This window comes from Balaenoptera physalus (genome assembly GCF_965194825.1).
Source record: "Balaenoptera physalus genome assembly, chromosome: 1".
Classification (NCBI taxonomy): Eukaryota; Metazoa; Chordata; class Mammalia; order Artiodactyla; family Balaenopteridae; genus Balaenoptera; species Balaenoptera physalus.
In genome coordinates, this window is record NC_138882.1 from 19647865 (window position 1) to 19675417 (window position 27553).

Below are 27553 nucleotides of genomic sequence, written 5' to 3' on the forward strand. Positions count from 1 at the left end.
CCAAGAGTCAGCTTTACACATGTATTGGAAAAAAAAAATTCTCAAAATTAGGATGCTTAAAGTCCTGAAACAGCATATTATGACTTATCTATTAAGCTACTCTAAGTTGGCTTAAAGATAATTAAATACACAGCTGGTTTCATATTCACACAACAAGCAAAAAGTCATGACTAGATGTGGTCACTGCATCACACATTACATTTTTAAATGATGTTAGGAATTCAGAATAAATTAAATTTTTCTAGCTCTGCTGGACAGAATATGGAGTTACAAACCCACAGTTACAGATGTAATTCTTTTCCAGACAAATAAATTCTGAACAGTAAAAAACAACCAGAAAACTCAGAACTGGTCATGGACTCATAGTCTGTGATTTTGGAAGTCCTAGCTCCGTTCACGAGGGACATGGATGAAAAAATGTGGATTCCATACATTAACAAAACATACATCAAAGCCTAGAATTTTTTTTTTTAATCAGTATCATAGTCAAAACAACATTACTTAAAGTTAAGTAAGACATAATGGCCGCAAGAGATCCCGGCTGTCTCTTGCTCACCACCAGCCATCCCGTCCCCTCCTGCCAATGGCTTTCACAATGCTCTACAGCTATTACCACCATAATCACTTCCCATCGTTCTGCACTGACATCTTTCCTCCCAGTAGATGAAGTCAAATTAAAAATATTTACAGTAAGAAACAGAGGCAACATATTCAGAGAAAGCTCAGAGGAAGATCAACAGCGCACAGGGAATTAAAACAGCAACAGGGAATTAAAAAGTCCCCAATGCTAAAGGTATGAAATAAGTTTCCTTCTTTCTTATATATTATTTCCACATTAAAGTAACATGATGGGGAATTCCCTGGCAGTCCAGTAGTTAGGACTCTGCGTTTTCACTGCTGAGGGCTCAGGTTCGATCCCTGGTCAGGGAACTAAGATCCCACAAGCCGTTCGGCCTGGCCGAAAATAAAAAAATGAATGAATTAATTTAAAAATACAGTAACATGATGGCATCATAAGCAGTTAATACTTTCTATCGTCAGAGTTATACAATTTGAGATGAGACCATAACCTCCAGTCAGCACAAATCCTATTACCTTGATTTTTTAAAGTGTCCATTAAAGTCTGAGTGATGTTTCTAAGGCAGGAAAATGGTAAACGTATGCTTGCCAAAATGCTTTCCAATGCCTAGAAGAAAGATATGGAGCAATCTCATAATTAGAAGGCAATGATTTCGTTTTTTAAATTTTACATTTATGCCTATACTTTCACCACCCCAAGTTTCGAAGGGAAGCTCCATTTTTAAGATGTTTTATTATACTTACCTGAGAATTAAAGTTGCATCATAAGTACTATGTAATCAATTTCATGTCATGCCAAACATGGTACAATGACAGAAAGTCCAGACTGAGAATGAAACAACTTAGAAGGCAACTGATGTTCAACAGAATGGCCAAGACAAAACAGAAACAGAGATAAAGGTATTCACCAATAAGAGTCTGAATAAGTCTATACTCCACAGGTATAAATGAAAAGCAGACACTGTCATTGTCATGTCAATAATAAAAGCAGACAGTAACTTAATTACTGCCATATTACTGCACTTGAGCATGGCTGGCTGAATCCACAGGCCATGCTAGAGATATATATATATATATATATATATATACACACTCCCCACCTACCCGCTTCCTACCCACTAGTAGATATTTAACAGTGGTCATCATCAGTTCCAAAATCCCTCTTCATGCCTAAAGAAGCAACCATCAGAATCACAAATGGGTCAGACACAGCACCTGAAGTTCCTACTTATCTGTTCATATCAGCACATTAAATTGGATTTTGACTGATGAGATTCAAAAGTCTAAAAGGTAGGCTAAGAATGTGGCATGAGACAAATATCAGATTGTAACACAACAACTCTGTGTGTCTGTGACGCAGTTTCTGGGCGTAGAGGGCGGCTCAAGAGGTTGGTCCGGCCTATGATGAGGCAACTGGGTGGAGGATATAAAGAAAGTGACCAAAAGAGGCAAATACCCTGGAAAATGTAATTTGCCTCTGTTCTGTCTACTATTATACAAGCTAGCGGCTGGCTCACTGTCCTATTATTCAGTCTTCCAAAGTCGAAACTGGTTTCTTTTCTCCCTTAACTGTTGTAAAACAATACACAACTTTCTGTTGTGTATTGTTTTACAATACACAACTGTTAGGCTGTCTAGTATTTTTAATAAAATTCATAGCTTCATACAAAATTCAGTAGTAGAGTAAAACAAAAAAAGTCAAGAAGACAGTTTGCACCATGCTGAAGTCTCCCAGTTTTGTTGTTCCGCGATGTAAGATAAGAAAGATGGTATCGAAATGAGAACAACTGTGTGGGTCATGAGCCTCCTTTCCACGACCGATGCCCGAAACTGCCTCTCCACATGCCCACCTTCTCACAAGCTCCCTTTAATAACGGAGGCTGCCCTGAGGAAGATGAGAGCCCATGAGTACTGTCAGTGGAGTGGAAAACTCAGTTAAAAGTCAGAGACTTGCCTGTTCTACAATAAAACGATAAACAGCGTTTTAAAAAAAACGACTGCCAAAGTGAGAGAGTGGCATGGACATATATCCACTACCAGATGTAAAATAGATAGCTAGTGGGAAGCAGCCGCATGGCACAGGGAGATCAGCTCGGTGCTTTGTGACCACCTAGAGGGGTGGGATAGGGAGGGTGGGAGGGAGACGCAAGAGGGAGGGCATATGGGGATATATGTATATGTATAGCTGATTCACTTTGTTATAAAGCAGAAACTAACACACCATTGTAAAGCAATTATACTACAATAGAGATGTTAAAAAAAAAAAAGACTGCCACAGTAGAATAAGAGGGATAGAAACAAATCAGTATTCACTAACTCATCCCACTACTTTAGATGCTGTGCATTATGAAAATGACGTATTTGGTAAGGTCCCTGTTCGAAGGAGCTTAAAAGAGGTAAAGAGGATAAAGTTGGGGAGCTTGACTAATATACATGAAATAATTAGAAAACAAGTATAGTCGGCCCTCCTTATCCATGGGTTCCGCATCTGCAGATTCAACCAACCATGGATTGAAAACATTTGGAAAGAAAAAATTCCACGAAGTTCCAAAAAGCAAAACTTGAATTTGCCACACACTTGCAACTATTTACATTGCACTTACATTGTATTTACAACTGTTTACATAGCACTTACATTGTGTTAGGTATTACAAGTAATCTAGAGAGGATTTAAAGTATACAAGAGAATGTGCATAGGTTACATGCAAATATTACACCATTTTATATAAGGGACTTAAGCATCTTGAGATTTAGGTATCACAGGGGGTCCTGAAATCAATGCCCCTGAGGATACTGAGGGATGATTATAGTCATTAGCTCTCTGGTTCTGATCAAAAGTAGAGTTCAGAGGCATCCATGAGGATTGATGTGTCATGTAAGAATTTATAGTTAGAACCTGAGCAGCATTCTGAGGGACGTGGATAGGAGGAGTGGGAGTAATACAGTGAGTCACCATGTTATAACCAGGAGCCTGGAAAAGGTAACCAGTCTGACTGTATCACGAGAGGCTGTGGCTGTGGAGCAGCAAGGTCTCTTGCACAGTATAAAAGCGAATGTAAATTAGTATGAGTATTCTGAGAAGCAATTTATCATCAACTAGTACAGCCAAAGCTCATACCTAGCAAATTCCACTCTTAGGTATAAAGTCAAGAGAAACTCTTACACATGTGCACCAGGAAAAATGCACAAGGATAATCACACTATCATTGTTGTTAATAGCAAAAAACTAGAAACAAGCTAAATGTCCACTGACAGGAGAGTGAAAAAATCAATGGCAGTCACAGAGTGGAATTCATATAGCACAGTACATGAGTCAACTGCAGCCGCACGCAGCAATGTGGATGATTCCCAGAAACACAAATGGTGAAGGAATGAAGTAAGTCGCAGGAGAAGACAGCATGACTCCGTTCATATAAAGTTCCAAAAAAGCAGAAAATGCATCAATATGTTTTAAAGGAGCCATACAGAAATGCTGTATCCGTAAAGAAAAGCAAAAGAGAAAGGAACACAAAATTCTGAAGACTGGTTACCTCAGGGATGGGAGAAGGGGATGGGATGGAGGAGGGACGTGCAGGGCTCTTCAGAGTTCCTGGTAACATTCTGTTTCCTAAGGTGGGTGGTCATACACGTCTTTGTCTTATTATTATTTAATTTGAATATACGTTATGTATGGGTTTGTGTATGTGTATAAAACACATGTGCTTCCATGTATGGTAATATTACTTAATTAAAAAAAGAAGAAAGAAAAAAAGAAACAATAGAAGATTCCACATGGGAATATAAAAAAGGATGAATGTGAACGAAAACACAAAGGAAGATTTTAGCCTGTCATGTTTGGAAGGAAATAGGAAAAAAAAAAGATTTTGTTAAGAAGGATATGTACTAGCTACTCAGCAAGAAAGTTCATTTATTATATACACTTACTTGTTTTTTGGTTGCAGGGTACTTAATATCGAGAATTAATTCCTTTATTTCTGTTTCAATCAAATCTAGAAAGAAAATTAACCAAAGTAAAATTTTCACTTTTATGACAGTTAAACTTTATTCTGAAAGAAAAAAATCATGTATTTGCAATATCAGTCAGTCTAAAGGATTTCTGGGTTCTCTCGGAAATTATCGTTTTAGTGTTACACATTTTAATACTCCCTCGATGGCACATTTCATCCTCCAGAGTAATTCCAGTAAAAACTACACATGATTACTTGTACCTCACCTCATTCCAAAAAGGAGTTGAAATAGCTCATAAATGCACTGAAGTGTTTTGATTGTTCCATTTAGAATATTCTAATAATTTTAAAAAATGACATGACAGTTTGCTTCATTTTTGTTGAAGGACACCTACCAAGATTGGGAGATTTTGCTTTCAGTAAGGCTCCCAGTTTCTTCACTAAGTGCATATCCTTGGCTCGTTCACTCTTCTTATCACTAAAACAATAAATACAACAAATTCTTACAGAATGTGAAACTGTTTTCCTTCTAATTCTGACACACTCCAGATTTCTTTTTCCCTTCTATTCTTCCTATTTAACTTTAAAGGTATCAGTCTAATGAGAAAAGAGAACAAAATGATAGCTACGAAACAAAGAAACAAAGTAAAACAAATAGCAAATAAAGGACCAGGAAATGTTAGCAGAGGGACATAAGTAAGCTGGCACGTGATACAACTTACCTCAGTGCTAAGTGGAAAGGGACATTTACTGTTTTCACACTTCCAGACACTGGATCAACCAGACAGATCTGGTAAGTCTGCGGCTGCCAATTCTGACTGGTAACGTTATTTAAGCCCATTATTTTATAGCCAGGATACAGAAGCCTAAGGAAATCACATACCAATATGGTAAAAATCTTAGAGAAAGGAAAAATGTTAAAAGGTGCTATTATTACAGCTTGGGACCCCTACGTTATTATCAATTCAGAAGCATTAGTAAGGCAAATAAATAGATACCAAAAACATAAGTAAAGCAGAACCCAACTAGCAGGGTTCTTATACCTTGTTAAAATGTGCTAGAAAATTAAATGAACACAATCAGGCCTAAGTTGCAGTGGCAAACAAAGCATTCACCTCACTCAACATCATCACCAGGGGAACTGGAAAGAATCTTTCCCTTCGAGCCTCCACAGTGTAAGTAAGGGTTGGGGACAAATGGCAGCACCAAAGCTGACTTTAATTCAGTAGCATATCACGGCCTCTTCAATCAGATTCCTTTGTTATTAAATACTTAATCCTTAATTATATACCAGGCACTCGCAGGAAAAAAACATAATAAAGGACATTTCAATTCTCAAACAACTTGTAATCTAATAAGTAGCTTTAATAAAAGCTTTACTTTAACAAAAGCATTCCTTTCTGTAACCAGGAAAAGGCCGGCGTTTGCAGCTTACCTGCAGTGCTTTCCCACGTTGAAAGCACCGACTCTAGGGCCCTGCTGTGTGCTCCACACTTCTAAAATGCCCCTCCGCGGTGCATAGATCACAAGGAACTGAGCTACTCGACTTGGACCCTGAGGACTTCCAAAGGGGGAAAAGTCCACCTTTTCTGGCACTCTTTCGTGGAGGTCCTCTACAATTTGGATCCAACCAGTCTGTGCATCTCGATACCCTTGGAGACAGAGGAAAGGAAAGCTACTTAGTTATGTCATCTAGGTTTAGCAGTAGCCTCCTGAAGCACTCTGGGATGTTTCTGGCGGGGGTGGGGTGGGGGGGAGCCTTAAGAAAAAGCTGTAAAAGTACATTATCGGGTGGGTGGGAGGGAGACGCAAGAGGGAAGAGATATGGGGACATATGTATATGTATAACTGATTCACTTTGTTATAAAGCAGAAATTAACACACTATTGAAAGCAATTATACTCCAATAAAGATGTTAAAAAAAAGTACATTATCTTTTTATTATGAAATACATTAAACAGAAGAGAAGATAATAATTATGATAAACACTAAATCACCAAGTCTTATTAAAACTTCAGATTTTGCTATATTTGCTTCTGATCACTTTTTTTTCTTTATGAAAAAATCAGTTATCCTGGAGGCTTCGTGAGCACCCTTTCCTCATCTCATTCCCCTCCCTCCCTCTTTTTAAAAAATTCTGGGGAGGTTATCAGGTTCAGACTTAAAAATACAATTAAAATATAAGAAAAAGATCAAATTGGTTCCCTGCTACTCAAGTCCCTTGGTGATGTGCAGACAGAGGGAAAACATGGGCTGCAGAGTGATGGGAAACAGCTCCGGCTTGTGAGAAGAAAGATGTAGCTGACATGTCTTCCCCTTGAGGGTGGCCCCTCTCCTCCCAGTACAGGGAGGAAAATGACAGACCGCACCAGCTGCAGAAGGACGGGCAACAATGGCAGCGATAAGATCGCCATAGTGGATTTGGACCAGCCGGTATATATTCTGGAGAAGTCTTGCTGAGAACACACCCTTGATGTTGTTTCAGAAGACAAGCACCATTTCAGGGAGAAATGATGTATCTGCAGCATTAAAACCTATTTCTAAAGACACTTAAACATGTGGCAGGTAAACACTGCAGGAATTCTCTGGCAAGAAGGTTAACAGTGGCCTCAGTCTGGTCCACAGTAATTTAATGCCCTCAAATCCGTTATTCCTCACAATGCTAAAAACAGACCAGATTGCACCAAAACTGTGATTTCTAACCAGTAGTCTGTGCTGACATGTTGCTATTCCAGATAACTTCAAACAATGCATTCTTCCGTCCTCCTTGGTCAAGGAGATTTTATTTTACTCAGGTTGACAATGTGCCTAGATATTTTCAAGTCTCCCTTATAGTTAAGTTTGGCCATGTGACTAAGTCCTGGCTAATGTATTGTAGAAAAAGCTTGGCAAGACTTCAGAAAGTATCTTCAAAGTGGACTACATTGGCAGTCTTCCTTTCCCCTTCCTCCTTCCTGGGATGCAGATAAGAAGGCTAGAGCTTCAGCAGCCATTTGAACCATGAGATTACCTTGCATGGGGAAGCTACATGGAAGGAAACTGAGTTCCTGAAGACATCACAGTGACATCCTATCAACTCTGTACTTGGCTCTATTGTTTGCCGCTAAATGCAACTTCTAACTGACAAAGTTACTGAGACACTTAAGTGAACTGACCCAGCACGTAGATATGGAAGTCAAATTAGAAAAAAATGAATTTTGCTAGGTTTTGCCATCTTAAATCTGAAAGACTTGGCATTCGAGGGGGCAAGAAACTGAATTCAGGAATTGACAATGAGAGTGAGAATTGAAAAGAGGTATGTAAGGCAGAGATTAAAAGTGCCTATGAGGGGCTTCCCTGGTGGCGCGGTGGTTGAGAGTCCGCCTGCCAGTGCAGGGGACACGGGTTCGAGCCCTGGTCTGGGAGGATCCCACATGCCGCGGAGCAACTGGGCCCATGAGCCACAACTACTGAGCCTGCGCATCTGGAGCCTGTGCCCCGCAACAAGAGAGGCCACGACAGTGAGAGGCCCGCGCACCGCGATGAAGAGTGGCCCCCGCTTGCCGCAACTGGAGAAAGCCCTCGCACAGAGACGAAGACCCAACATAGTCAAATAAATAAATAAATAAATATTACATTAAAAAAAAAAAAAAAAAAAGTGCCTATGAGTTGGTCAAACTTAAAGGATATATCAGTTAGACTACTGGATCAAGTGTTGCTGATCTGAGTTTATGGTTTAAACAAACAAACAAACAAAAAGCATAAACGTAAAGAAATAAACACTGTTATCAACCAGAAGCTGAAGAAGGATAACACTGTCCAACTGCTGGGGTAGAAAGCAAATTAACTTTTTTTTCTGGATTTTTGTAAGAAAGTACCTTTCCACATGCGTATTGCAATCCCTCTAGCTACATCCAACAAAATAATTCTGCCAAAATCATCTGTTACTGCTGCCAGCGTGTTACATGGAGACAGACATATACTTTCACCATGGCGTCTAGAATCTGGAAGTCCAAATCTGATATTTGAAAGAAAACAGAAAGCTCAAATCAAATTGCAATCTAGAAATACACAAAAGAATAATGAAATGCATTAACAAAATAGGCTGAACCTGTTTTTATATAAAGAAATATGAACTTTCTATGGATTAATACCTAATCTATTAACTGATCACACCACATTTTGCAATACAAAATGCATAAGGAAATTTCTTCTATTACAAAATAAAAACACCTAGGTTTTATTTCAGAGATTTTCTATATAGATATCCACAACCTATTTTCAGAGAGTCTCAAGTACAACTAGCTTTCCTTGATTAAGTGATACATCACAGGAAACAATACCCTCACAACCAACTAAAGTTTAGAATACTCTGCTCCTACACAGGCATCTGTGCAGTTCTGATTTCTGATCTAGTCTCTTTTTTTTTCTAGATATCATATCTTGCTGATACCAGTGCAGGTACAAGAACTTTCCTTCTTCTAAATAGTTATCTGTAAACTGCTCTTGGTCTATTATCAGTCTTAATAGAACTGTGAGTAAAATAAAAGTAAAGAGGTACTGAGAAAGGACCAGAAGAGCTCATTTTGAAAAAAGTCCCTGAGACAAAGTACTCAAACTCTGTTACATCTATTTGGATGCATAAGGGCCATTTGGCTTATTCCTTGATTCTTGGGTGATCTTAGAAAATGTGATGTGTTATAACATACTTTAAGATGGAAAAAACCCTGGAAGATAATCTTTAATCAATTTTAATAACAGATAATTAGTTATATCTCTTTAAGAACATCTAAAAAAGGGGAGGAGGTTTCTCTTTCCCTTTCTTTTGGGTAATAAAAAATGATTTAAGAACAAAATCAGGCAAAAATCATGCTCACTCCCCACAAACCCTGACGAATCCACTAAATGTCCTACAGCACTGCTGAAGCAAGCAAGGAAGCACAAGTCAGCATGCTGAAGAGTGCATGGATGCATGGGACCCCCTATTTTTATTTTATTTTTTTTAAAGACGTCACTAAGTCCTTTTTGAGTTTCTATAGCTTAACGACAAACTAAACTTTTTACAGAAAGAAATCCAACAGCTATCAAAAAACCAATTTTCCTGCAACTTAAGCTAAGTGTACAGGTGCCTGCAGAAGAGCACACTCAACACATACATATTGAGCCCCCACTACATGACAGGGAGACAGCTGTGATAAAACAGGCAAGAATCGCTGTCCTCGTGGAGTTTACATTCTGGTGGAAAAATTAGTCCCACGTTGGGCTTCCCTGGTGGCACAGTGGTTAAGAATCCGCCCGCCGATGCAGGGGACACGGGTTCAAGCCCCGGGCCAGGAAGATCCCACATGCCGCGGAGCAACTAGGCCCGTGTGCCACAACTACTGAGCCTGTGCTCTAGAGCCCGCGAGCCACAATTACTGAGCCCAGGTGCCACAACTACTGAAGCCCGCGCACCCAGAGCCCATGCTCCGCAACAAGAGAAGCCACCGCAATGAGAAGCCCGTGTACCGGGACAAAGAGTAGCCCTGGCTCACTGCAACTAGAGAAAGCCCGCGCCCAGCAACAAAGACCCAATGCAGCCAAAAATGAGTAAATAAAATAAAATAATTTACATAAATAAAAAAAAAATTAGTCCCACATTAATGACTTTTAGAAGCTCCAAAGACTCAGGAAATCAACAAATCAGCTAAGCACACAGAAAGACCGTTAATTCAAGAGCGCATTCCTAAAAATACTAAAATGTGAGAAGAGCACGACAGACTTGCCTTACAGCTAATGGGGTAGCTGGTTCAACCTTGGGTTTTTGCTTCTGGACAGCTTCTTCTTCATGCTTGCTTTTCCAACCAAGCCAACCACTGAAAAGAAAGAAAATTCAGACTAAAACCAGGGCTTCCAGAGTTTTAAACTGCAGACTATCAAAATATAAGTTAAAACCCAGTGAGATGCAAATTAGATCATTTAAATTGTGACGTAATTACCTGGCAGCATTAAATAAAGCAGAAGTGAGTTTACTTGCCACTGCTAGTGCAACATGAGATAATAATGGTTGCGTGCTTCCCTGAAAAACAGAACATTTGAAAGAGAAAACAACAGCTGACAGATAAACAAAATATATTTTCTAAACGAGATGTACCTTAAAAAGGTAGAAGGTAGCAATATAATCAAAAGTTTTAACTCTACAGTTTAAAAGTAAGGGAATCCCCTGGCAGTCCAGTGGTTAGAACTCCGAGCTTCCACTGCAGGGGGCTCGGGGTTTGATCCCTGTTCGGGGAACTAAGATATCGCGAGTCATGTGGCATGGCCAATTAAAAAAAGAAAAAAAGAAGTAACATCACTAGTAGTTTAGTTATGTTTAGGATTTCCCTCTTTAAACTGTAATTAATTAAAAAATTTAAACTAGGACATTAAAATGGCATTTTTCTACCAGGGCTATTGATTTCTTATCCATATACAACTGGCCCTTTTCCCTCTTTTTTTTTTTTTTTTCCATTTTTTAAGCAGTTTTTATTTAGAAATGTTTCATATTATACAAAAAATTTTTTAAGTATAGTTGATTTACAATGTTGTGTTAGTTTCAGGTGTATAGCAAAGTGATTCAGCTATATATATATATTTTTTTTTTCGTTTGCAGATTATTTTCCATTATAGGTTATTACAAGATATTGAATATAGTTCCCCGTGCTATACAGTAGGACCTTGTTATTTATCTATTTTATATATAGGAGTGTGTATATATTTATCCCAAACTCCTAATTTATCCCTCCCCCTCTTTTTTTTTAAAATGTATTTTTATTAAAGCAAAAAGATGGTTTGAACCATTTTGAGAAGGGTGCTTTTTAAGCGAACAACAGGAGATACTAAATCTAACACCTAATTTTTCCCAATTTTAGGAAGCAATTTTCACCACTTTATCAACTATAGTTGGCGGCTTGTTGTCTTTACAATTCCTCATTTACTCAAATCCCTGGTGGGCTGACATCACTAACAACACTAAGCCTCTGATTACTGCACCAATATTTAAAGACAACTCAACTAAGAATTTGGGGCATCAGAAACAAAGAAGGCTGCTTGTTTTACACTGCCTTTAGTACCTTCTCAGTTAATCTAAAGAATTTAGAAGAAAGTGAGTTGAGACTAATTTTAGCTTACTTGGAAATGTGAACGGCTTAATCTTTCTAAGGCTATGTTACCATACCCAATTTGTAGATATGTTGAAAAATCAACATCAGTGATGAAACACTTACCTCTAAAGCATAGAAGAAGCCCGTAAATGGATTGGACCCTACAGTGATATACTGAGACATGGCGGGTGGGCTGTTTTTAATTGCTGCGTTATATCCACCTATATTGGAGGCAGTCTTCATTTGATCAAAAGGGGACAGAGTCATAATACCTAACGATAAAACAGCAATAACAACCCATGATTTTAATGAACTGAAATGACATTGTCATTTTAGGTTATTAGGTTTTTATTTCAACTCCATTCTAAGATGCTAACTGCTGAGTTTCATTTAACAGACAAAAGTCATTTTCAAAAGCTACAAGATCAATGTCATAAAACATTCATAAGATATTAAAGTTGCCACCTATAATTACTCTAAGCTATGAAATACTACAAAATTTAAATATTAATTTTTTAAACAGATACAAATTCAAATGCTACAAGAAATACAGAGTCCACCAATATCTCCAGGTATTAGTTCACTTCTTCGAGGTAACAACTGCAACAGTTTCTTATGCTGCTTTCCAGAAATGTTGTATGTACATAAATGACAGCACACCAAATAAACTGATGTGTGCCTTGTTTCTTTAATTTAATAAAATATCAAGGAGACATGCCTCATTCTTGGCAATCACTCAGAGTATTCCACTGTGTGGCCATGCCATAACCGATCTGACCCTCTGATGTACATTTATGTTGTTTCCCACCTTTTGCCACTACAAATAATGCTGCAACATATATCCTTGATAGATCTGTGCATATCTATATGTAAGTTCATTTGTATGGCGAATCCTCATAAACAGAAGTGCAGGCTCAAAGGGGATCTACATTTTTAAAAAAATTTTATTAAGTACTGTGACGTTGCATACTGTAGAGTGCTGCCGATTTTACACCCCGACCAAAAAGGTAGGAGAGCATCTGACCTAAACTTTCTGCATTCTCTGCTGTCTGCAGCAAAAGAGCTGATCATTGTCAGAGAAAAACAATACACCTGAGTTTTAGAGTAAGGACCACAAACAAATGGGCATACAACACCAGCCCAAAATCCTACTGTCTTTCTCTGCCCCTCTACCCTCCCATGCCCAAATCTCTTGAAATCTATTGATTGAAGAAACCAGGCTGTTGGACACTAATTTCCTACAGTCTAGATTTTGCTGACTGCATCCCTGTGGTATTATTTAACATTCTGTCCTGCTCTCTATATTGTGGCAAATTTGTGGGCTCTAGAGGACTGTTGTCTTTTGATTCACCAATTTTAGCACTATGTTTCATTGATTTAAGGTAAATGAAGACATAGCATATATACAGCCCCTCTTTTCCCCCCCATATTCTTCCAATATAACCATATCTCAATTTTTAAATTAAATTCACACTCTCTGTTCTCATTATAAAGAACTCACTGCTGAGACAAGCTGCCTACTGTAATTACACTGCCTCAGACGTGAATTTTTCTTTTCTGGATTTATTACTACCTTGTCATTTAGGGTTTTCCCTGAACAACTGAGGCCTTTCCGCACTTTGAAACACCTTACAGTTCTTCTTAACATAAATTTCCATAAAGTCAAACTCACTGGATAATTTTCTAGGTCTATTATACTGGGTAAAGAAGGCCTCTTTGACAAAATGATATTTGAACAGACACCTGAACGAAGTGAGGGAGAGAGCCATGTGAGTAGCTGGGTAAAACCTTCCAAGCAGAAAGGGCAACAGTTACAAAGACTCCGAAGTGGGAGGATGCTTGGTGTATCTGGGGATCAGTAAGGAGAGCAGCGTGGTGGAACAGGGCGGTGAGGAGGGGAGAGTTCTACAGGAGATGAAGTCAAAAGGTACCATAAACCAGACAATGTCAGGCCTTGGATGCCACCGTAAGGCCTTTGGGTTTTATCAGGAATAAGATGGGAAGCCACTATAAGGTTGTGAGCAGAGAAGGGACAAAACTATGACTTATATTTCAAAAGGATCACGTTAGCTGCTAATTGGTGAACAGATTTGAGAGATCAGAGAAAGGAAGCAGAAAGGCCAGTTAGGATTTTTTTCTCCTCAACAATTCAGGCAAGAGACAATGGTGGCATGGACCACCGTGCTGCCAACGACGGAGATGAGACTCGGTCAGAGTCAGGATTGACTGTGGGGGCAGGAGAGACGAAGGGGACTGGACGAGGAGTGTGAGAAAAGGAGAACCGCCAAGGACGACTCAAACGCTTCTGGTGTGGGCGAAAGCAGACGGAGACGAGAGAGAAGAACAAAGGAGGACCAAGTGTGAGGAGAGGAAATCAAGAACTCTGTTTGCGATCTGTTAAGTTTGGATACCCAGGGGGAAATGTTCAGTAGTTGGAAAATGAGTAAGAAGTTTAGTGCAGAGGTCAGGACTGGAGTCAAAATGGAGATGCTGTGAGTTGATTTCCTGTTCTTGTGTTTCTGAGTTTTGAAAGTAGGGGGTGGAAATATTTATTCTTAAATGTACCCCATCTGGCTTCATCCTCGCCATTCCACTTAAACTTCTCAGATCAGGGTCAATGAAGAGCTAGCTCTATGTTGTCAAATCCAACGGACCTCCTCCTTTCTGGAATTCTAGGACGCATTCCACAGTTAACCGTTCCCTCCCAAACTTACATGGATACTCCAGACCTCTCTCCTGACCTCATGACTCGTATATCCAACTGTCTACTTGGCATCGCCATTTCAATGTCTGATTGTGTCAGAAGTTAACCTGTAAAAAACACAACTCTCCACTTGTCCACTCAGACCTCTGCCTTCTATGCTCATTTCAGCCAAAGCCTGAGCATCCACTCAGCTGCTCAAACTTAAAAACTAAGAAGTCGTTGACTCTTTTCCTTCTCTCGTTTCTAATACCCATCCCTTAGCAAGTGTAAATACATCTCCAACCTGTCTACCTCTCTCTAGCACCACTGCTTCCTCCCTAGACAAAGTCCTCATTCTCTCTTATTGCAGCAAACTCCTTGCTGGTCTTCTCTTTATTCTGTAAGCCTCTCTCTAAAGAGCAGTCAGAGGGATATTTTTAAATATCCCCTACTTAGACTCCATCAATGACGTCCACTGCATTTAGAATAAAACCCAAACTCCTCACCCCTCTGTGATCTGACCCTAGTCTATATCTCCAGCCTTACCTGGTCCCATTCCCCCCTCACTGTACAATCAAGTCACATCAACCTCCCTTCTGTTTCTTTAAGCCTCCAGTCTTCCATCTCCCCCCACCCCGGGCCTCCATCTCGGCTTCTTCCCATCCTGCATGTCTCAGGAGAGGCCTTTGCTCACCAGTTTACCCAGAGTCCCCTCTTCCTTTACTTCTGTCATAACCCTCTGCTTATTTTCTTCATGATGCTTACTAACATTTCGTTATTACCCTATTCATTCATTTGGTTTAATTGTTTATTTTTTATCTCCCCATCACCAGAACGTAAGCTTCATCAGGGCAGGGGTACTGTCTGCCTTGTATTTCTAGCACCAATATTAGTGCCTGGGGATGTAACAGGTATTCATTCATTTCTTTGTTGAATGAATTAGTCAGACCTCTACATAAAGATGTACACAGAATAAAGCTCATGGCACCTTTTTTTTTTTTTTCATTTTGTAGGCTGGGAGATAAATGAATAGAATAATATTTTCTATCCAATCATTTCTCCTAGCCTGTCTCAATGTTCCAAAGTTTAATTAACAGAACAGGGAAGTCACCCTGAACTGAACTCAACACTTTGGAATTTCGCACATTTTTATGTTAGCAAAAAGTAAAGACAAAAACGAATGTCTACCAAAAAGGTGCTTATTACAGATTATAGGCAGACCTCGGAAATATTGCAGGTTCAATTCCAGACCACTGAAATAAAGGAGATATCACAACAAAGTGAGTCAATGAATATTCTGGTTTCCCAGTGCAAGTAAAAATTATGGTTACACTATATTGTAGTCTGTTAAGTGTGCAAGAGTATGATGTCTAAAAAAACAACGTACTTACCTTAATTTAAAAATACTTTATTGCTAAAAATTGCTAACCATCATCTGAGCCTTCAGCGACTCATGATCTTTTTGCTGGTAGAGGGGTTGAAATATTTCAAGAATTACCAAAATATGACATAGAGACACGAAGTGAGCAAATCCTTTTGGAAAAACGGCACCAACAGACCTGCTCAACACAGGGTTTGTAAAAAAGCAGTATCTGTGACACGCAATAAAGCAAAGCAAAATAAAACAAGGTCTACCTGTATTCTGTACCAGAAATGCAACAATGCACAAAGATAATCTGTGTGTCAGGTATCTTCTGTTCCCCCCATCTGGATTCACACTCCTTCCTTCTCTCCCTGCTGGCCCCGAGGAGCCAGTGTGTGCATGTTATTAGCCCAGACTTCAAGTTGGGTTCAGACAATGGGAAGTCCCACCAGGACATCAAAGACAGAAAGGAGAACGAAGACAGGATATCTATTTCCTTGTGACCACTGGCCAAAAGCCATCCTGCTCTTAAGGCGCTGATTCTACTCATTATCTCCAGTGAGCAGAATTTAGGCCTAGGAGTGGTTAACAGCTGCACTGCTAATCAGCCCGCAAGACGCTGTACTATCCTTTGTGGTTCTCCTATACCACATCTGTATAAGTAGTTTCTCTGCAAATAAAACCTCTTTCAATTATCCTATTTCAAGGATGCCATCTGTCTTCTACTAGGACTCTGAGAAAATGTATATTTAGCAAAACTGTTGTGAAAGCCTCTTTGTAATATGTTGATTAGAAAAGGGCTACAACGTAGCTGGCATGATAGAATCCTTTTATGAAGACATATCTCTGCATAACCATACACATATTACACTTGCACTTACACACGTCTGTAAGGATGTTTACCACAAAGCCAATGGTGAGTGCCTCTAGACGGTAGGATTTAGAGGGATATTTTTTTCCTTTTTTCTTTATATTTTTATGTATTATTTGAAAATTTTAACAAGCATATACTATATTATTAAACAGAAAATAATAGATATATATTTTAAAATAGCATTTCCTTCTTCTCCACACCCATTTCTACTCTTAATTTAGATGCCCATCACTTCTTACCGAGATTATTATAGCTTCCTTACTGCACCTAGTTTCTAGTCTTGACCCCTACATTGCAACCTCTAAACTTCCACCAGAGTGATTTTTCCAACAGGCTAAGTGATAATACCATTCTCTTGTTCAGAATTCTTCAATGACTCTCAACGTGGCGAGGAGAAAGATATAAGTTCCGCCGCATAGTGTACTAGGCCTTCAGAACCTGACTCCTAGTTACAGACTGGCCTCGCTTGGGCCAGTCTTCATTGTTTTTCCTGCACACAAGGCACTTCCACCCCAGGCCTAGTACCTGTTGGCTAGAGTGCCTCACCCATGCTTGTTCTCTTGGTCAAGTCCTACTCATTCTTTCCATCTCAGATTGAAGTCAACCTCCTGTTCCCTGATCCCCTTGGTGTTGGGGGCTTCTCCTCTGCTCCCACTACAGCCGGTCCACTTGTCTACTATGACAACCACCATGCTGTGGTGCCGTATTGTTTTCACATGTTTCTCCCAACTAGCCTCATGCTTCCTGACAGCAGAGACCCACGTCTTTCCACCTCTGCATTCCCGATACCTAAGACAGTATGCCTTCGAATACTGGCTACAAGAAAAAATCTGCTTTTCTCTATATTTTGCTGGTCTAAAAGTTACATTTGTCGAAGACTGATCTATCTGGTAATTATATGAATTAAACTCATCTGTATAAAAAAAAGTCAAATAGTGGGTGACTTAAAACTGTACAGTACTGCTGCTGAGGGCATAATTGCTAAAACTGCTACCATTTCTTAAAGACATTAACCTTTGATAATCTCTAAGTCTGAACTACCTTCCAAATGTCTCACTAAAGACAATGCATGCATATTCTTTTCACATGAGAATAAATCTACATTTCCAATAAATGAGACACTTCAATCAAAAAGTATAAGAAGTAAATTCCAAAAGCATTGGAACTAGTCATGCTTACCAATACTAGCATGATCAATAATTGTGTCAATATCTTGCAGACCCCATTTCTTATAAGCTAACGGTGGTGGCTGTATGTTCTCATTGCCTGATGCTGCAGCTGTCAAAGATAAAAATTAGACAATCCAAACTTAAATATAATGGAGAAAATGAAGCTTTATCAAAAAATCATCAAGAATAACCTGGTTTATTATTCTAAAATTTCAACTAAAAATAACGAGGCAAAGTAATGTAAACGACGCATACAGTGAGATTTATTCACACCAAGACAATGCACATAAAAAGCTGGCTGTCATAAGAGATTCTGGAACACTCAAGGAATTAGAGAAGACTATTAAAAATTCTAGACTACCACTAAAAATCAAGGTGAATTCAAACTGCAGTAGAAGCTAAGTACCGACCTTCTACCCCTTGAGTAAGACAGTGGATGAAATCCTGGGGACAGCAACCAGTGCCTCAGCGAGACCTGACGACATGCCCAGCAAAGGACACGTGACAGAAAGGTCTCCAATGCCAGTAACTGAGGCCAGGCTTGCCAGAAAGGTATGCTAACAGCGATAGCGCTGCCAGAAAAATGAATGCAATGCTGATCACTGACCTCAGCATTTCCACCTAGGGAGTGAATAATGCAAAGAAAAGCAACAGTTCCAGCTCTTGCCACAGGTTCATGCCCAAGGCCCCAGTCATCAGTACATTCTCATGCTACATATTAGAAAACGGCTTGATTCTGGTTGTTTATTCTGTGAGTAGAAGTACTCTGATAAAGGAAAAATGTAATCCTCTTAGCACTTCAGATTTGAGAGTAAGGCCAAGAAGAGAGTTTTCCTATATTGTGAAATAAAAGTCACAACAGTCTGCAGCTAAGTAATCAGAATTATTTTTAGAGCAACTTAAAATAAATAAGAGGGCACAAAGTGGCTTACTTACTTACTTCCTAGGAGATAAAATGGCTTTATGGACTCATACATAACAAAATAAACGGAAATTCAAAAATAGTAAAAATGAAACGGCTGACGATACCAATTAAAACACAATTGTCTCTTTCTAGTTTATTTTATGGACAGAATTTTTATCTACAGAAAATGGCCAGTCTCTTTGGGCACATACATTAATGGTGACTATTATGTCTCCAAGATAACAAAGATATTGAAACTTATGGTGGGCTAAATTTAAATAATTTAAAAGATTATGAAAACAGGTATAAAAATTCAAACAAATTTTGACTTTACAGAAAAGCATGTACTATTAAAGAGTCATATAACCAAGAATTTTACAATCTGCTAAAAAGACAGTGAAAATTTTTCTATTGCAATGTAAGATGCTGCATTCTTTCCTTAGAAGAAATTGTTTCTTTTGTGTCTTATAGTTTAGTTCTGGATTTACGAACAATCTTTATGAATTAGATAACACATCTTAATTAAACTCTTCTTTCAGGGAGCTGTCTAAATCATTTAAGAGTTAAACTTTGTTTGCTCTTTTTAGGACCATTAAGGCTCCTTTATCCAAACCCAGAAGAAAATGGGGAAAGTCAGCACCAACACTGGTATTTTCATTGATTTTAAGGCTTTTTGTTCCCATGATTTTAACATCTCTAAAACTGGAATCTTAAAATCGATGGTGTGACTCTCACAGGCAGCATTTTTACTTCTTAGTGAAACAGAAAATGATAGTGCACCTTATAATCAATGGCATCTTGAATTTGATGAAAACCAATATCCTCTTCTAAAGACATAATAGCATCAGAGTGTAAACTATGGGTAGTAAAGATTAAAAATTATTGATTATTTGTGCACTTTTCATGCCAAAGTCTGGAAATGATGTAGCTGCCTATATAGATTATATTTAGGTCTCTTTTCTCTGTTCAGAAGTGTTTCAAGTTAGTGAAAAGCAGCTTATGTTGACTCCCTATTGGGTCCTGCCTTCTGTGAGGGAAATGCCCCCTGCAAACTTTATGGTATCTTTACCCCCAGTGAGAATGGAAACAACGTAGAATCACAAGATTTTAGTATGCTGGCCCAAATAGCTGCCCATCTAGTGAGAAATCTGGTTTCTCTGCTAGATGCAACTAAATTCTCTACCCCAATGTTGAATCTCTCTCTTAACTGGCCAAGACATATTGCTGAATCAGTGCATAAAGCCTGCAGTTCAACTGGCAACATGTAAAGAGAGTTGATGTTCTAGTCCTCGCCTTTATCTTACTAAGCAATCTACCCAACAATGCACTCCCATTTCTACAGTGACCGTTTTTTTTTTTTTTCCCTTTAAATCTAGTTCAGAAGGCCTTTTTAATTTAGAAGACATATTTAATTCTCTAAGTAGATTAAGTTAAATAAGACAAACATCACCAGAGGTTAGCTATTTCTTGCCCAAAATTACCTTTTGCCACCTGATTTCGACAAGCACGAAGAGACTGAAAAAGGCTAAATCCATCAATAGTCACGATGGCAGCTGGATATAAGATACTCAACTCTTCATTCTATTAAAGGAATAAGAAAGAAGAAAATAATAAATTTTCATTATTGCCAAATAAGCATATCTATTTTTCTATTATAGCTGAATGTCATGATTAATGTAAAATAAAAAAATACTATAACTAAACAACTGTCAAACACCCAACACACAAAACAATATCAGGCAGAGGAATAGTAAAAATAGACAATTTCAGAATGCCTTTTGGCCAAGGACTTAACATTCTTCTCAACTGTGAGCCTTTGTACATGGTGAATAATGTTTTCAGGATCGATGGTGGGAGTAACCAAAAAAATGTACAAGTTTCATAAAAATGAAACATAGTCACTGTATGGATAAAAACAACACATAAAAGTAAAAAGAAGAGAAAAAGGAAACTCATCTGAAAAGAAGAGGAAAAGGAAACTCACCTGAAATGTATACATACTGATATACATATATCAGTACATAGTGTCACATATAATCTCACACTTTTGTATGCGACTATACCATGTAACATGTTTCTGGTATTCTAAAACTATTCTATAACACGTTTTTCATTACTCAATAATACGTCAATGATATTCTTCCATTTCAGTAAGTGAGCAAATCACTTTTTGTTGTGGAGATGCTGTATTTCATTGTATGAACCAAAATTCAGTTAACCAGTTCTTACTGATGGACATTTAGTTTGGCCTCCTGCTTCTGCCTCTGCTCTCCACCACCCATGCTCCACAGCCAGCGTGATCTTCCTGAGACTCAGCAGACTGAAGCACTCTCCTGATTAAAGCTCTCCAATGGCTCCCTTCTGCACTTAGAATAAACCTGAACTCTAACCATGCTACAAGATGCGGGCCCTGTCTCTAACCTCATCTCACCTCTCTCCCCGGCTCCTTGAACACGAAGGCCATTATCACCTCAGTACTTTCCGCGTGCCTGGACCTTCACCTCCCAGGTCTTTGCCTGCCTAATTCTTCTGACCGTTCAGGTCTCGGCTCAAATGCAGCTGCTCTGAGAGGCTAGTCCTGAGCCTCCGTCTCAAACATCATCTCCATTCCCTTGTCTCAGTACATTCTCATCAACATGATTACTTCCCTCACAGCACCTATCAGAGGCTGGAATCATCTTGGAATCCCTAGTTATTCATCGCTGGTTTCCCGCCACCATCCCCAAACTGCAGGCCCCACGAAAGCAGAAACTTTGCATGTCCGGTTCACCAATGGATTCTCAGTGGTTAGAACTGGGCTGGGCACATAATAGGCAGTAAATAAATATTTGTGAATGAATTAAATATTTTCATTATTATAAACACCACTGCAATAAACGTTCTTCTGTATATATCTTTTCACATCACTTTGGTGTAACTTCCTTCAAGGGGGTCTGTTGGGTCATAGGGTGTTCATGATTTTCATTTGTGTTATTGAACTGTCTCAAGAAAGTACCTATCAATTTTTACTTCTACCAACAATACATGACAGTGCCTGTTTTTCCATATTGTCACCAACTTTTGTTAATCTTCATCTTTGCCAATCTGAAAGGTGAAAAATTATCCAAATGTAGTTGCTTATAGTCCTTAGATTATTAATAAGGTTCAAAATTTTATCATATGCTTTAGACCAATTATATTTCTTCTTTTGAGAATTGCCTTGCCCCTTTTTCTACTGGACTGTTGGGGTGTTTCCATCTTTAAAAGACATTTGTGGGCCACAAAGGGTGGGAAGCAGGGAACGAGGGAGCTGGGGTGTGGGCTCACATAACAAGTTCACAGGGCTACGCTCACACAGTCCACTGAGCGTGGCAGCGCGGAGAGAGCCCCTGACTCGGAGGAACTAGTCACCAGCTCCTCAGTTATCTCCAAAACGAGACCGCCTTCCTGAAGAAGACACTCATACAAACACCAGTGGTCCAACAGCTGCAGAAAGTATGCTACATGACAGAGATCTTTAGGCAGACACCACAGAAGAAGTTCCTTTGACATTCCAGAAAAACATTTGGAATCTTCTCCTGCAATGATCAGCCATCACACCTACTACACTCACTGCCCCCAGAACTGAATTACAGGAAATCTGCTCCTGTGATCTTTAATAGATCTAGGAGTATACTGAAGCAGCAGCAAATAGATATTTTTGATATATAAACTGATGTTATCAGATCCACAGATGCTGTGTAGAATACAGGGTAATGACAAAGGCTTCTCTCTGCATGTTTAACAAGAGTTATTTTTCAACTAAAGGATTTTCTTGACTCACAAAAGCAAAGAGCAAACAAATATTTAAATGTGAGTTATATTTTCCCGCCAGCTCTAAAAAAAGATTATTATAGACATAACCAACTTTAAAGTGTTTAAAGAACCTTCATCTTCCAGAGAATTTGTAAAAAAAAAAAAAAAAGGAAATGGCTCTTGAGACATAGCCTCAATAAACAGGTTATCTTCTTGGATTTCCAACAGCTTCTTCCTTGTTTCCTTCAATAGTTCCATTTTCTCCAGTCTCCTTACGATGAACATGATAAGACTTAAGTCTTCAGGCTTCAGTTTTATTTTCGTATAACCTTTACGTGGAAGAATTCATTCATTGTCTATGACTTCAACCATCGTCTTCAATCTAGTCTTTGTGTCTATATGGTAGTTCCGTATCACTACAGGCATGATGGTATTCATGATGGTATTTTCATTTTATTTCCTACCATCACCTCAAACTCAACACGTCCAAAACCAAATTTAATAACCTTTGTTTACTGCCAAAGCAGTCCCCTCTTCCAACTTTGTCAATGGCACGCCTCAGGATGGAGATCTTGGAGGCAACTCATTTTTCTTTTTAAAATTCGACATCTCAATACGATAACCAGTCCTGTCAAATGTTCCTCCAAAATGATTTTTGTACTAGTCCTTTCTCTTCCCACAGCCATTGCAGTCCTGGCTCCCAGCACTGTACATCTATTACAGATAACTTAAAAAACCAGATAACTAGCCTCCCTGATTCCAGGCTCTCACAAGTCCAATTCATCCTGAAGAAAGAGTCCTTCAAGATCCCTCTGATTACATCACTTCCTTCTCGTAAATCTTTGGTAGCTTCTAAATCTCCTGAATCAATTCCGATTTTCACTTGGCTTCCAAATTTATGAAAAATTTGGCCACTCAGCCTATTCAACAATTTCTCATTAGTTTCTAACACAGGTTTCTTTGTTGTCTCATACATAGTCCTATGTTTGAATCTTCCTTCATTTTTCTCCTGACTACCTAAAATACTTTCCCTTCTTTTCTCACTAATTAAGTTCTATACCCATTTTCAAGGCTTAATTCAAACTTCACCCCCTCAGTGAAATGTTCCTTTCTTGTCCTAGTCCTAATTGAGCTCCCTCTTCTCTAAACGTGCACAGAAGTTATTCTGTTCATAAAAACTAGCAAATAATACGGTATTGTTTAATATTACTGACTAACTCATTCACAGGTGTTAATAGGCATCAGTCTAGCCTCTCTCACTAGTTACGTTTCTTCTACAGCTCCAGTCCATCTGTTGCACAATTTACGTCCACACGGGCAAATCTGAAGATTTGTTTACTTCAAATCTTCTGGAAGCAGGACAGCACAAAGAAAGAAGGCATATTATATAGTTTTGACAAGGTACCAAACAAGATGTGCTGAACAAGAGTGTATCAGTTTATGTGGCTCTACAATTACTTTTTGACTGTGAGACAATCAAAATCTCACACAGCACCAGGAAGAAGTGAAAACTGTGGAGAGCCTGAGACACTCAACAGCATTATTTTCTCTATCAAAATCTTCAATGAATATAAAATATTTTCCACAATAAATAAAAACTTAATAACCCCGTTTCTGAGGAATAGGTTAGTGCAATGTGGCAGCACTATTAATAATACAGCTAGAACTTTTTTCTTTGACTCTCTATATAATTTTGACACCTAAGTTCAAATAAAAAAGATATAAAGTTACATAATACCATTTTTTACCTTAAGTCACTATTAAATTCTAAAACTGAGAAAACTTTTTGTCTTCTGACTTAAGTGTCTTATTTCATTATAGAGCAAAGCATACAACATTTCTTTAAGTAAGTAAAAGCAAGACTGGTATTCTTTACTCAGCTATGAGTAGCTTACATTTCTATTTAGAATATGACAGCACAGCTAACTGTGCCACAAGAAGACACTTAAAGTTTCCACCCAATGAAAGAGGGAAGAAACGACTGCAAAGTAAAGCCACTATTGCTCTGGACACAATCTCTTATGCTACCTGCTCCGTCACGCCGGGATGTCGTGGGATTTCATACGTCCTGCACTTGAGCTGTAGCACTGGGTCCTCATTCAGGAGCTGTGAGAGCAAGAGCACGCCACTCTAGGAGGAAGCACAGAGATAAGCCCTGCTTGTTTTCTTACCAGTATACCGGAACAGGTACGGCCAGAGAGCATCATTCCCCCAACAGGCCTTCCACAGATGCCTGGTAGTCTGTTTGCAGAATATGGCTTCTCCTCTCTATAGCTCCTACCAGAACTTTCTACCACCACTGCTCCCCCTGTTCCAGCCTCCACCCCATAAAGTATCAAATACACAGTCCCAAGGGGCAGGTGGTCATGAGTCACAAGTGAGTGTGATGGGGATGGGTTACCAGGTGCTCCAGTCAGCTGGTATCCCTGAACCGCACAGCACTCAACTCACCTCTGTGTAGAAGCGTACGTAACCCGAAGTAAAGCCCACCACAATGCAGGTCCAGTCTGGACGTCCAGTGGAACTCCTGTTACAAACAAAGTGACGAACTTAAGCACTCAGAAATCAAAGCAAAGAAAACAAATGACTCATTCATCCTTACCTCTTCTGGCTGGCTAGTGGGATACACAGAGCGCTGGTTACGCATTCCCTAAAAACAAAAACAAAATCATATGCTTACCTAATGCATCGATCAATTACTTTGAAAGCTCTATAATGGGATGTTAAAGGGCAATAAGTGGAAGATGAGCTCTGTGGATCAGTTGTATCCAATGCCTACATAAAAAAACAGTAAAACTCCCCCCATAAGTAGGGTCATAAAATCCATTCACTTAAGAGGTAATGTCACATTCACTTGTAGTTAATAAACAACAGTGTTTTTCACTCTGTATTGTCATGAAAAGCACAAAAGTAAAGAAAGCACACCTTTACTGTACATGACTGATTATACACAAAACTGAGAAAACATCAAATGATCACCAAGCAGTCATTTCCTACTGTTCCCCTCTCCTCCGCATCAGCTAAGAACTTGGGCAGAGGGTGGGAGGAACTGGCAATCACATTACAGGCAAACTGCATTTCTGCTGAGTACGTTAATCTAGAGACTTACTGTATTTCAATTGGCTGGCTTCTTCTTTTAGATTTTGCAGAAATTGCTCCTGATAACCTCTACTCACCTGCTAGGCTGGATGGTCCCTAAAAGATTTTTTTTTCCTGACACATAGACTTGAAAAATTTGTCTCACACTCAGAGACAAGCCTCAAAATTAAAATAACTCCTACTGACTTGTATTTAACCTGTAAAACCTCAGGACCATCACCAGCTTATTCAACAAAATATAAACCCTCTTCCACATACATCAAACCAGATAATCACCAAACAAAATTAACCTTTTTGTTTGTTTGTTGTCTCTAAAGTAATTGAACCATTATGTTTGCTTTGCATTTCAGACAGAAATTAAATGTCTTCAAAATGCTTAGACTAAATGACTTAAGGAGAAATATTATTTATTTTGATAAAAATAGAAAACAATTCATTGAGTATCTACAGAGTGTCAGGCGTGTACTATGGATTTCTACTTGGTTGTCTTTATCTGAATTCAAAGTCTGAAGAATCTTATTCATTCCGACCAGGTAACTTTCAGTCATAAAAATTTAACTGAAAACAGGTTTTGGCTGCAGGTTCCAGGCTAGCAGCTCCATCATGGAACCACGCTAGAGATCTGGTTTTAAAACTCTTACGGGGACTTCCCTGGTGGCACAGTGGTTAAGAATCCGCCTGCCAATGCAGGGGACACAGGTTCGAGCCCTGGTCCAGGAAGATCCCACATAGTTGCCGCAGAGCAACTAAGCCCGTGTGCCACAACTAAACAGCCTACGTTCTAGAGCCCGCGAGCCACAACTACTGAGCCCATGTGCCACAACTACTGAAGCCCACACACCCAGAACCCATGCTCCACAACAAGAGAAGCCATCGCAATGAGTAGCCCCCGCTTACCGCAACTAGAGAAAGCCCACACGCATCAATAAAGACCCAATGCACCCAAAAATAAATAAATTAAAGTAAATAAATTAAAAAAAAAACAAAAACCTCTTACTGGATCAGTAGGAAACTTGAATTTATCAGCTTGCATTTCTGAAGTATTTATGAGCTTTAAGAATTAATGTAGCACTCTCCCCTTTAAGTACAAGCCCAATGCTGGCAAAGCAGAGAAGACAAGGGCTGCCCTTGACTTTTTAGCTGAATAAAATTAATGAAGAGTTGAGGAAAAGACAAAATGTAGACAGGATGTTATGGGATTCTCTCTGAATTCCCCTTTAAATTCTCTCCAAACAGGAGGTCTTTTTTTTTTTTTTTTTAAAGTAATCACATGGTTAATAAAATTAAAATTTACTGGCCAAATCATGCTCTACAACTTCTAAAGCTGCAAAGAATATACATTTACTAAACATTCCAAACAATGAAACTTCTTAATAGATTCACATACAAGTCAAACAATTTCACATATACATTTAACACACAGAGAGACAAAAAAAATTAACTGGTACCTACCCTTCTTCGACACTTAAAGAACCACTCCAACCAACAGCAAACTGCATTTCTTCCTTCCCTTTATCACTATGTTTCCATTTTGCTGAAAAAAATTAAGTTATCACACAAAATAACTTCTTTAACTACAGTATACTAAAACAGAGAATTTATAAATTTCACTCTTTCCCTTTAGAATGATGAGTACAGAATTTAATAGTTCTATATTAATTGATTTGGGTCTTTTTATAGGTAAATATAAGATAATGTTTAAAACTTTTTATAAGATTTTTATAAAACTCTCTCTTTAGTCTCTTTCCTCCAATTCAATCCATATAATAAAGTTATTAATTCTTATGTCCCACCCCACCTTCCTTATTTATAAAACTACTTTTTATCTTTAGTTGGCAGAGAAATTTTTTCTATTAGATTTATGCTACTGGAGGGCAAATCTGCTTTATAAGACCATTCCATATCCATTTAATATAAGATCTTATTTTGATCAGTGAGGTTTTCTACATTCTATATATACCCAAACTTTAAATTTAATCTTCAACAAAAATTATAAGATGAAAACTTATGCCCCAAACAGGAAACTACAGCACTGTGAGTTTTCAAATTAGAGTTGAAAGT

The 27553-nt window shown here is 38.7% G+C and overlaps 1 protein-coding gene and 1 long non-coding RNA gene across 2 annotated transcripts in view; one reads left to right on the forward strand and one right to left on the reverse strand.

Moving 5' to 3' along the window:
* LOC309644669 overlaps window positions 1–27553 on the forward strand; it is a 546086-nt gene that overhangs the window by 379504 nt on the left and 139029 nt on the right. The gene's annotated exons all lie outside the window — the stretch shown is intronic.
* The window catches only part of RAB3GAP2 (RAB3 GTPase activating non-catalytic protein subunit 2), a 92363-nt gene that overhangs the window by 29289 nt on the left and 35521 nt on the right, over window positions 1–27553 (reverse strand). The window contains exons 4-18 of the mRNA XM_082426144.1: window positions 26945–27026; window positions 24996–25043; window positions 24845–24920; window positions 24422–24523; window positions 20101–20200; window positions 17726–17824; window positions 11750–11898; window positions 10484–10563; window positions 10271–10360; window positions 8384–8523; window positions 5962–6178; window positions 5249–5392; window positions 4922–5004; window positions 4504–4568; window positions 1096–1186 (exon numbers count right to left, since the gene is read on the reverse strand). Of these exons, the coding sequence (XP_082282270.1) occupies window positions 1096–1186; window positions 4504–4568; window positions 4922–5004; window positions 5249–5392; window positions 5962–6178; window positions 8384–8523; window positions 10271–10360; window positions 10484–10563; window positions 11750–11898; window positions 17726–17824; window positions 20101–20200; window positions 24422–24523; window positions 24845–24920; window positions 24996–25043; window positions 26945–27026 (1566 nt within the window). The remainder of the gene's footprint in view (window positions 1–1095; window positions 1187–4503; window positions 4569–4921; window positions 5005–5248; window positions 5393–5961; window positions 6179–8383; window positions 8524–10270; window positions 10361–10483; window positions 10564–11749; window positions 11899–17725; window positions 17825–20100; window positions 20201–24421; window positions 24524–24844; window positions 24921–24995; window positions 25044–26944; window positions 27027–27553) is intronic.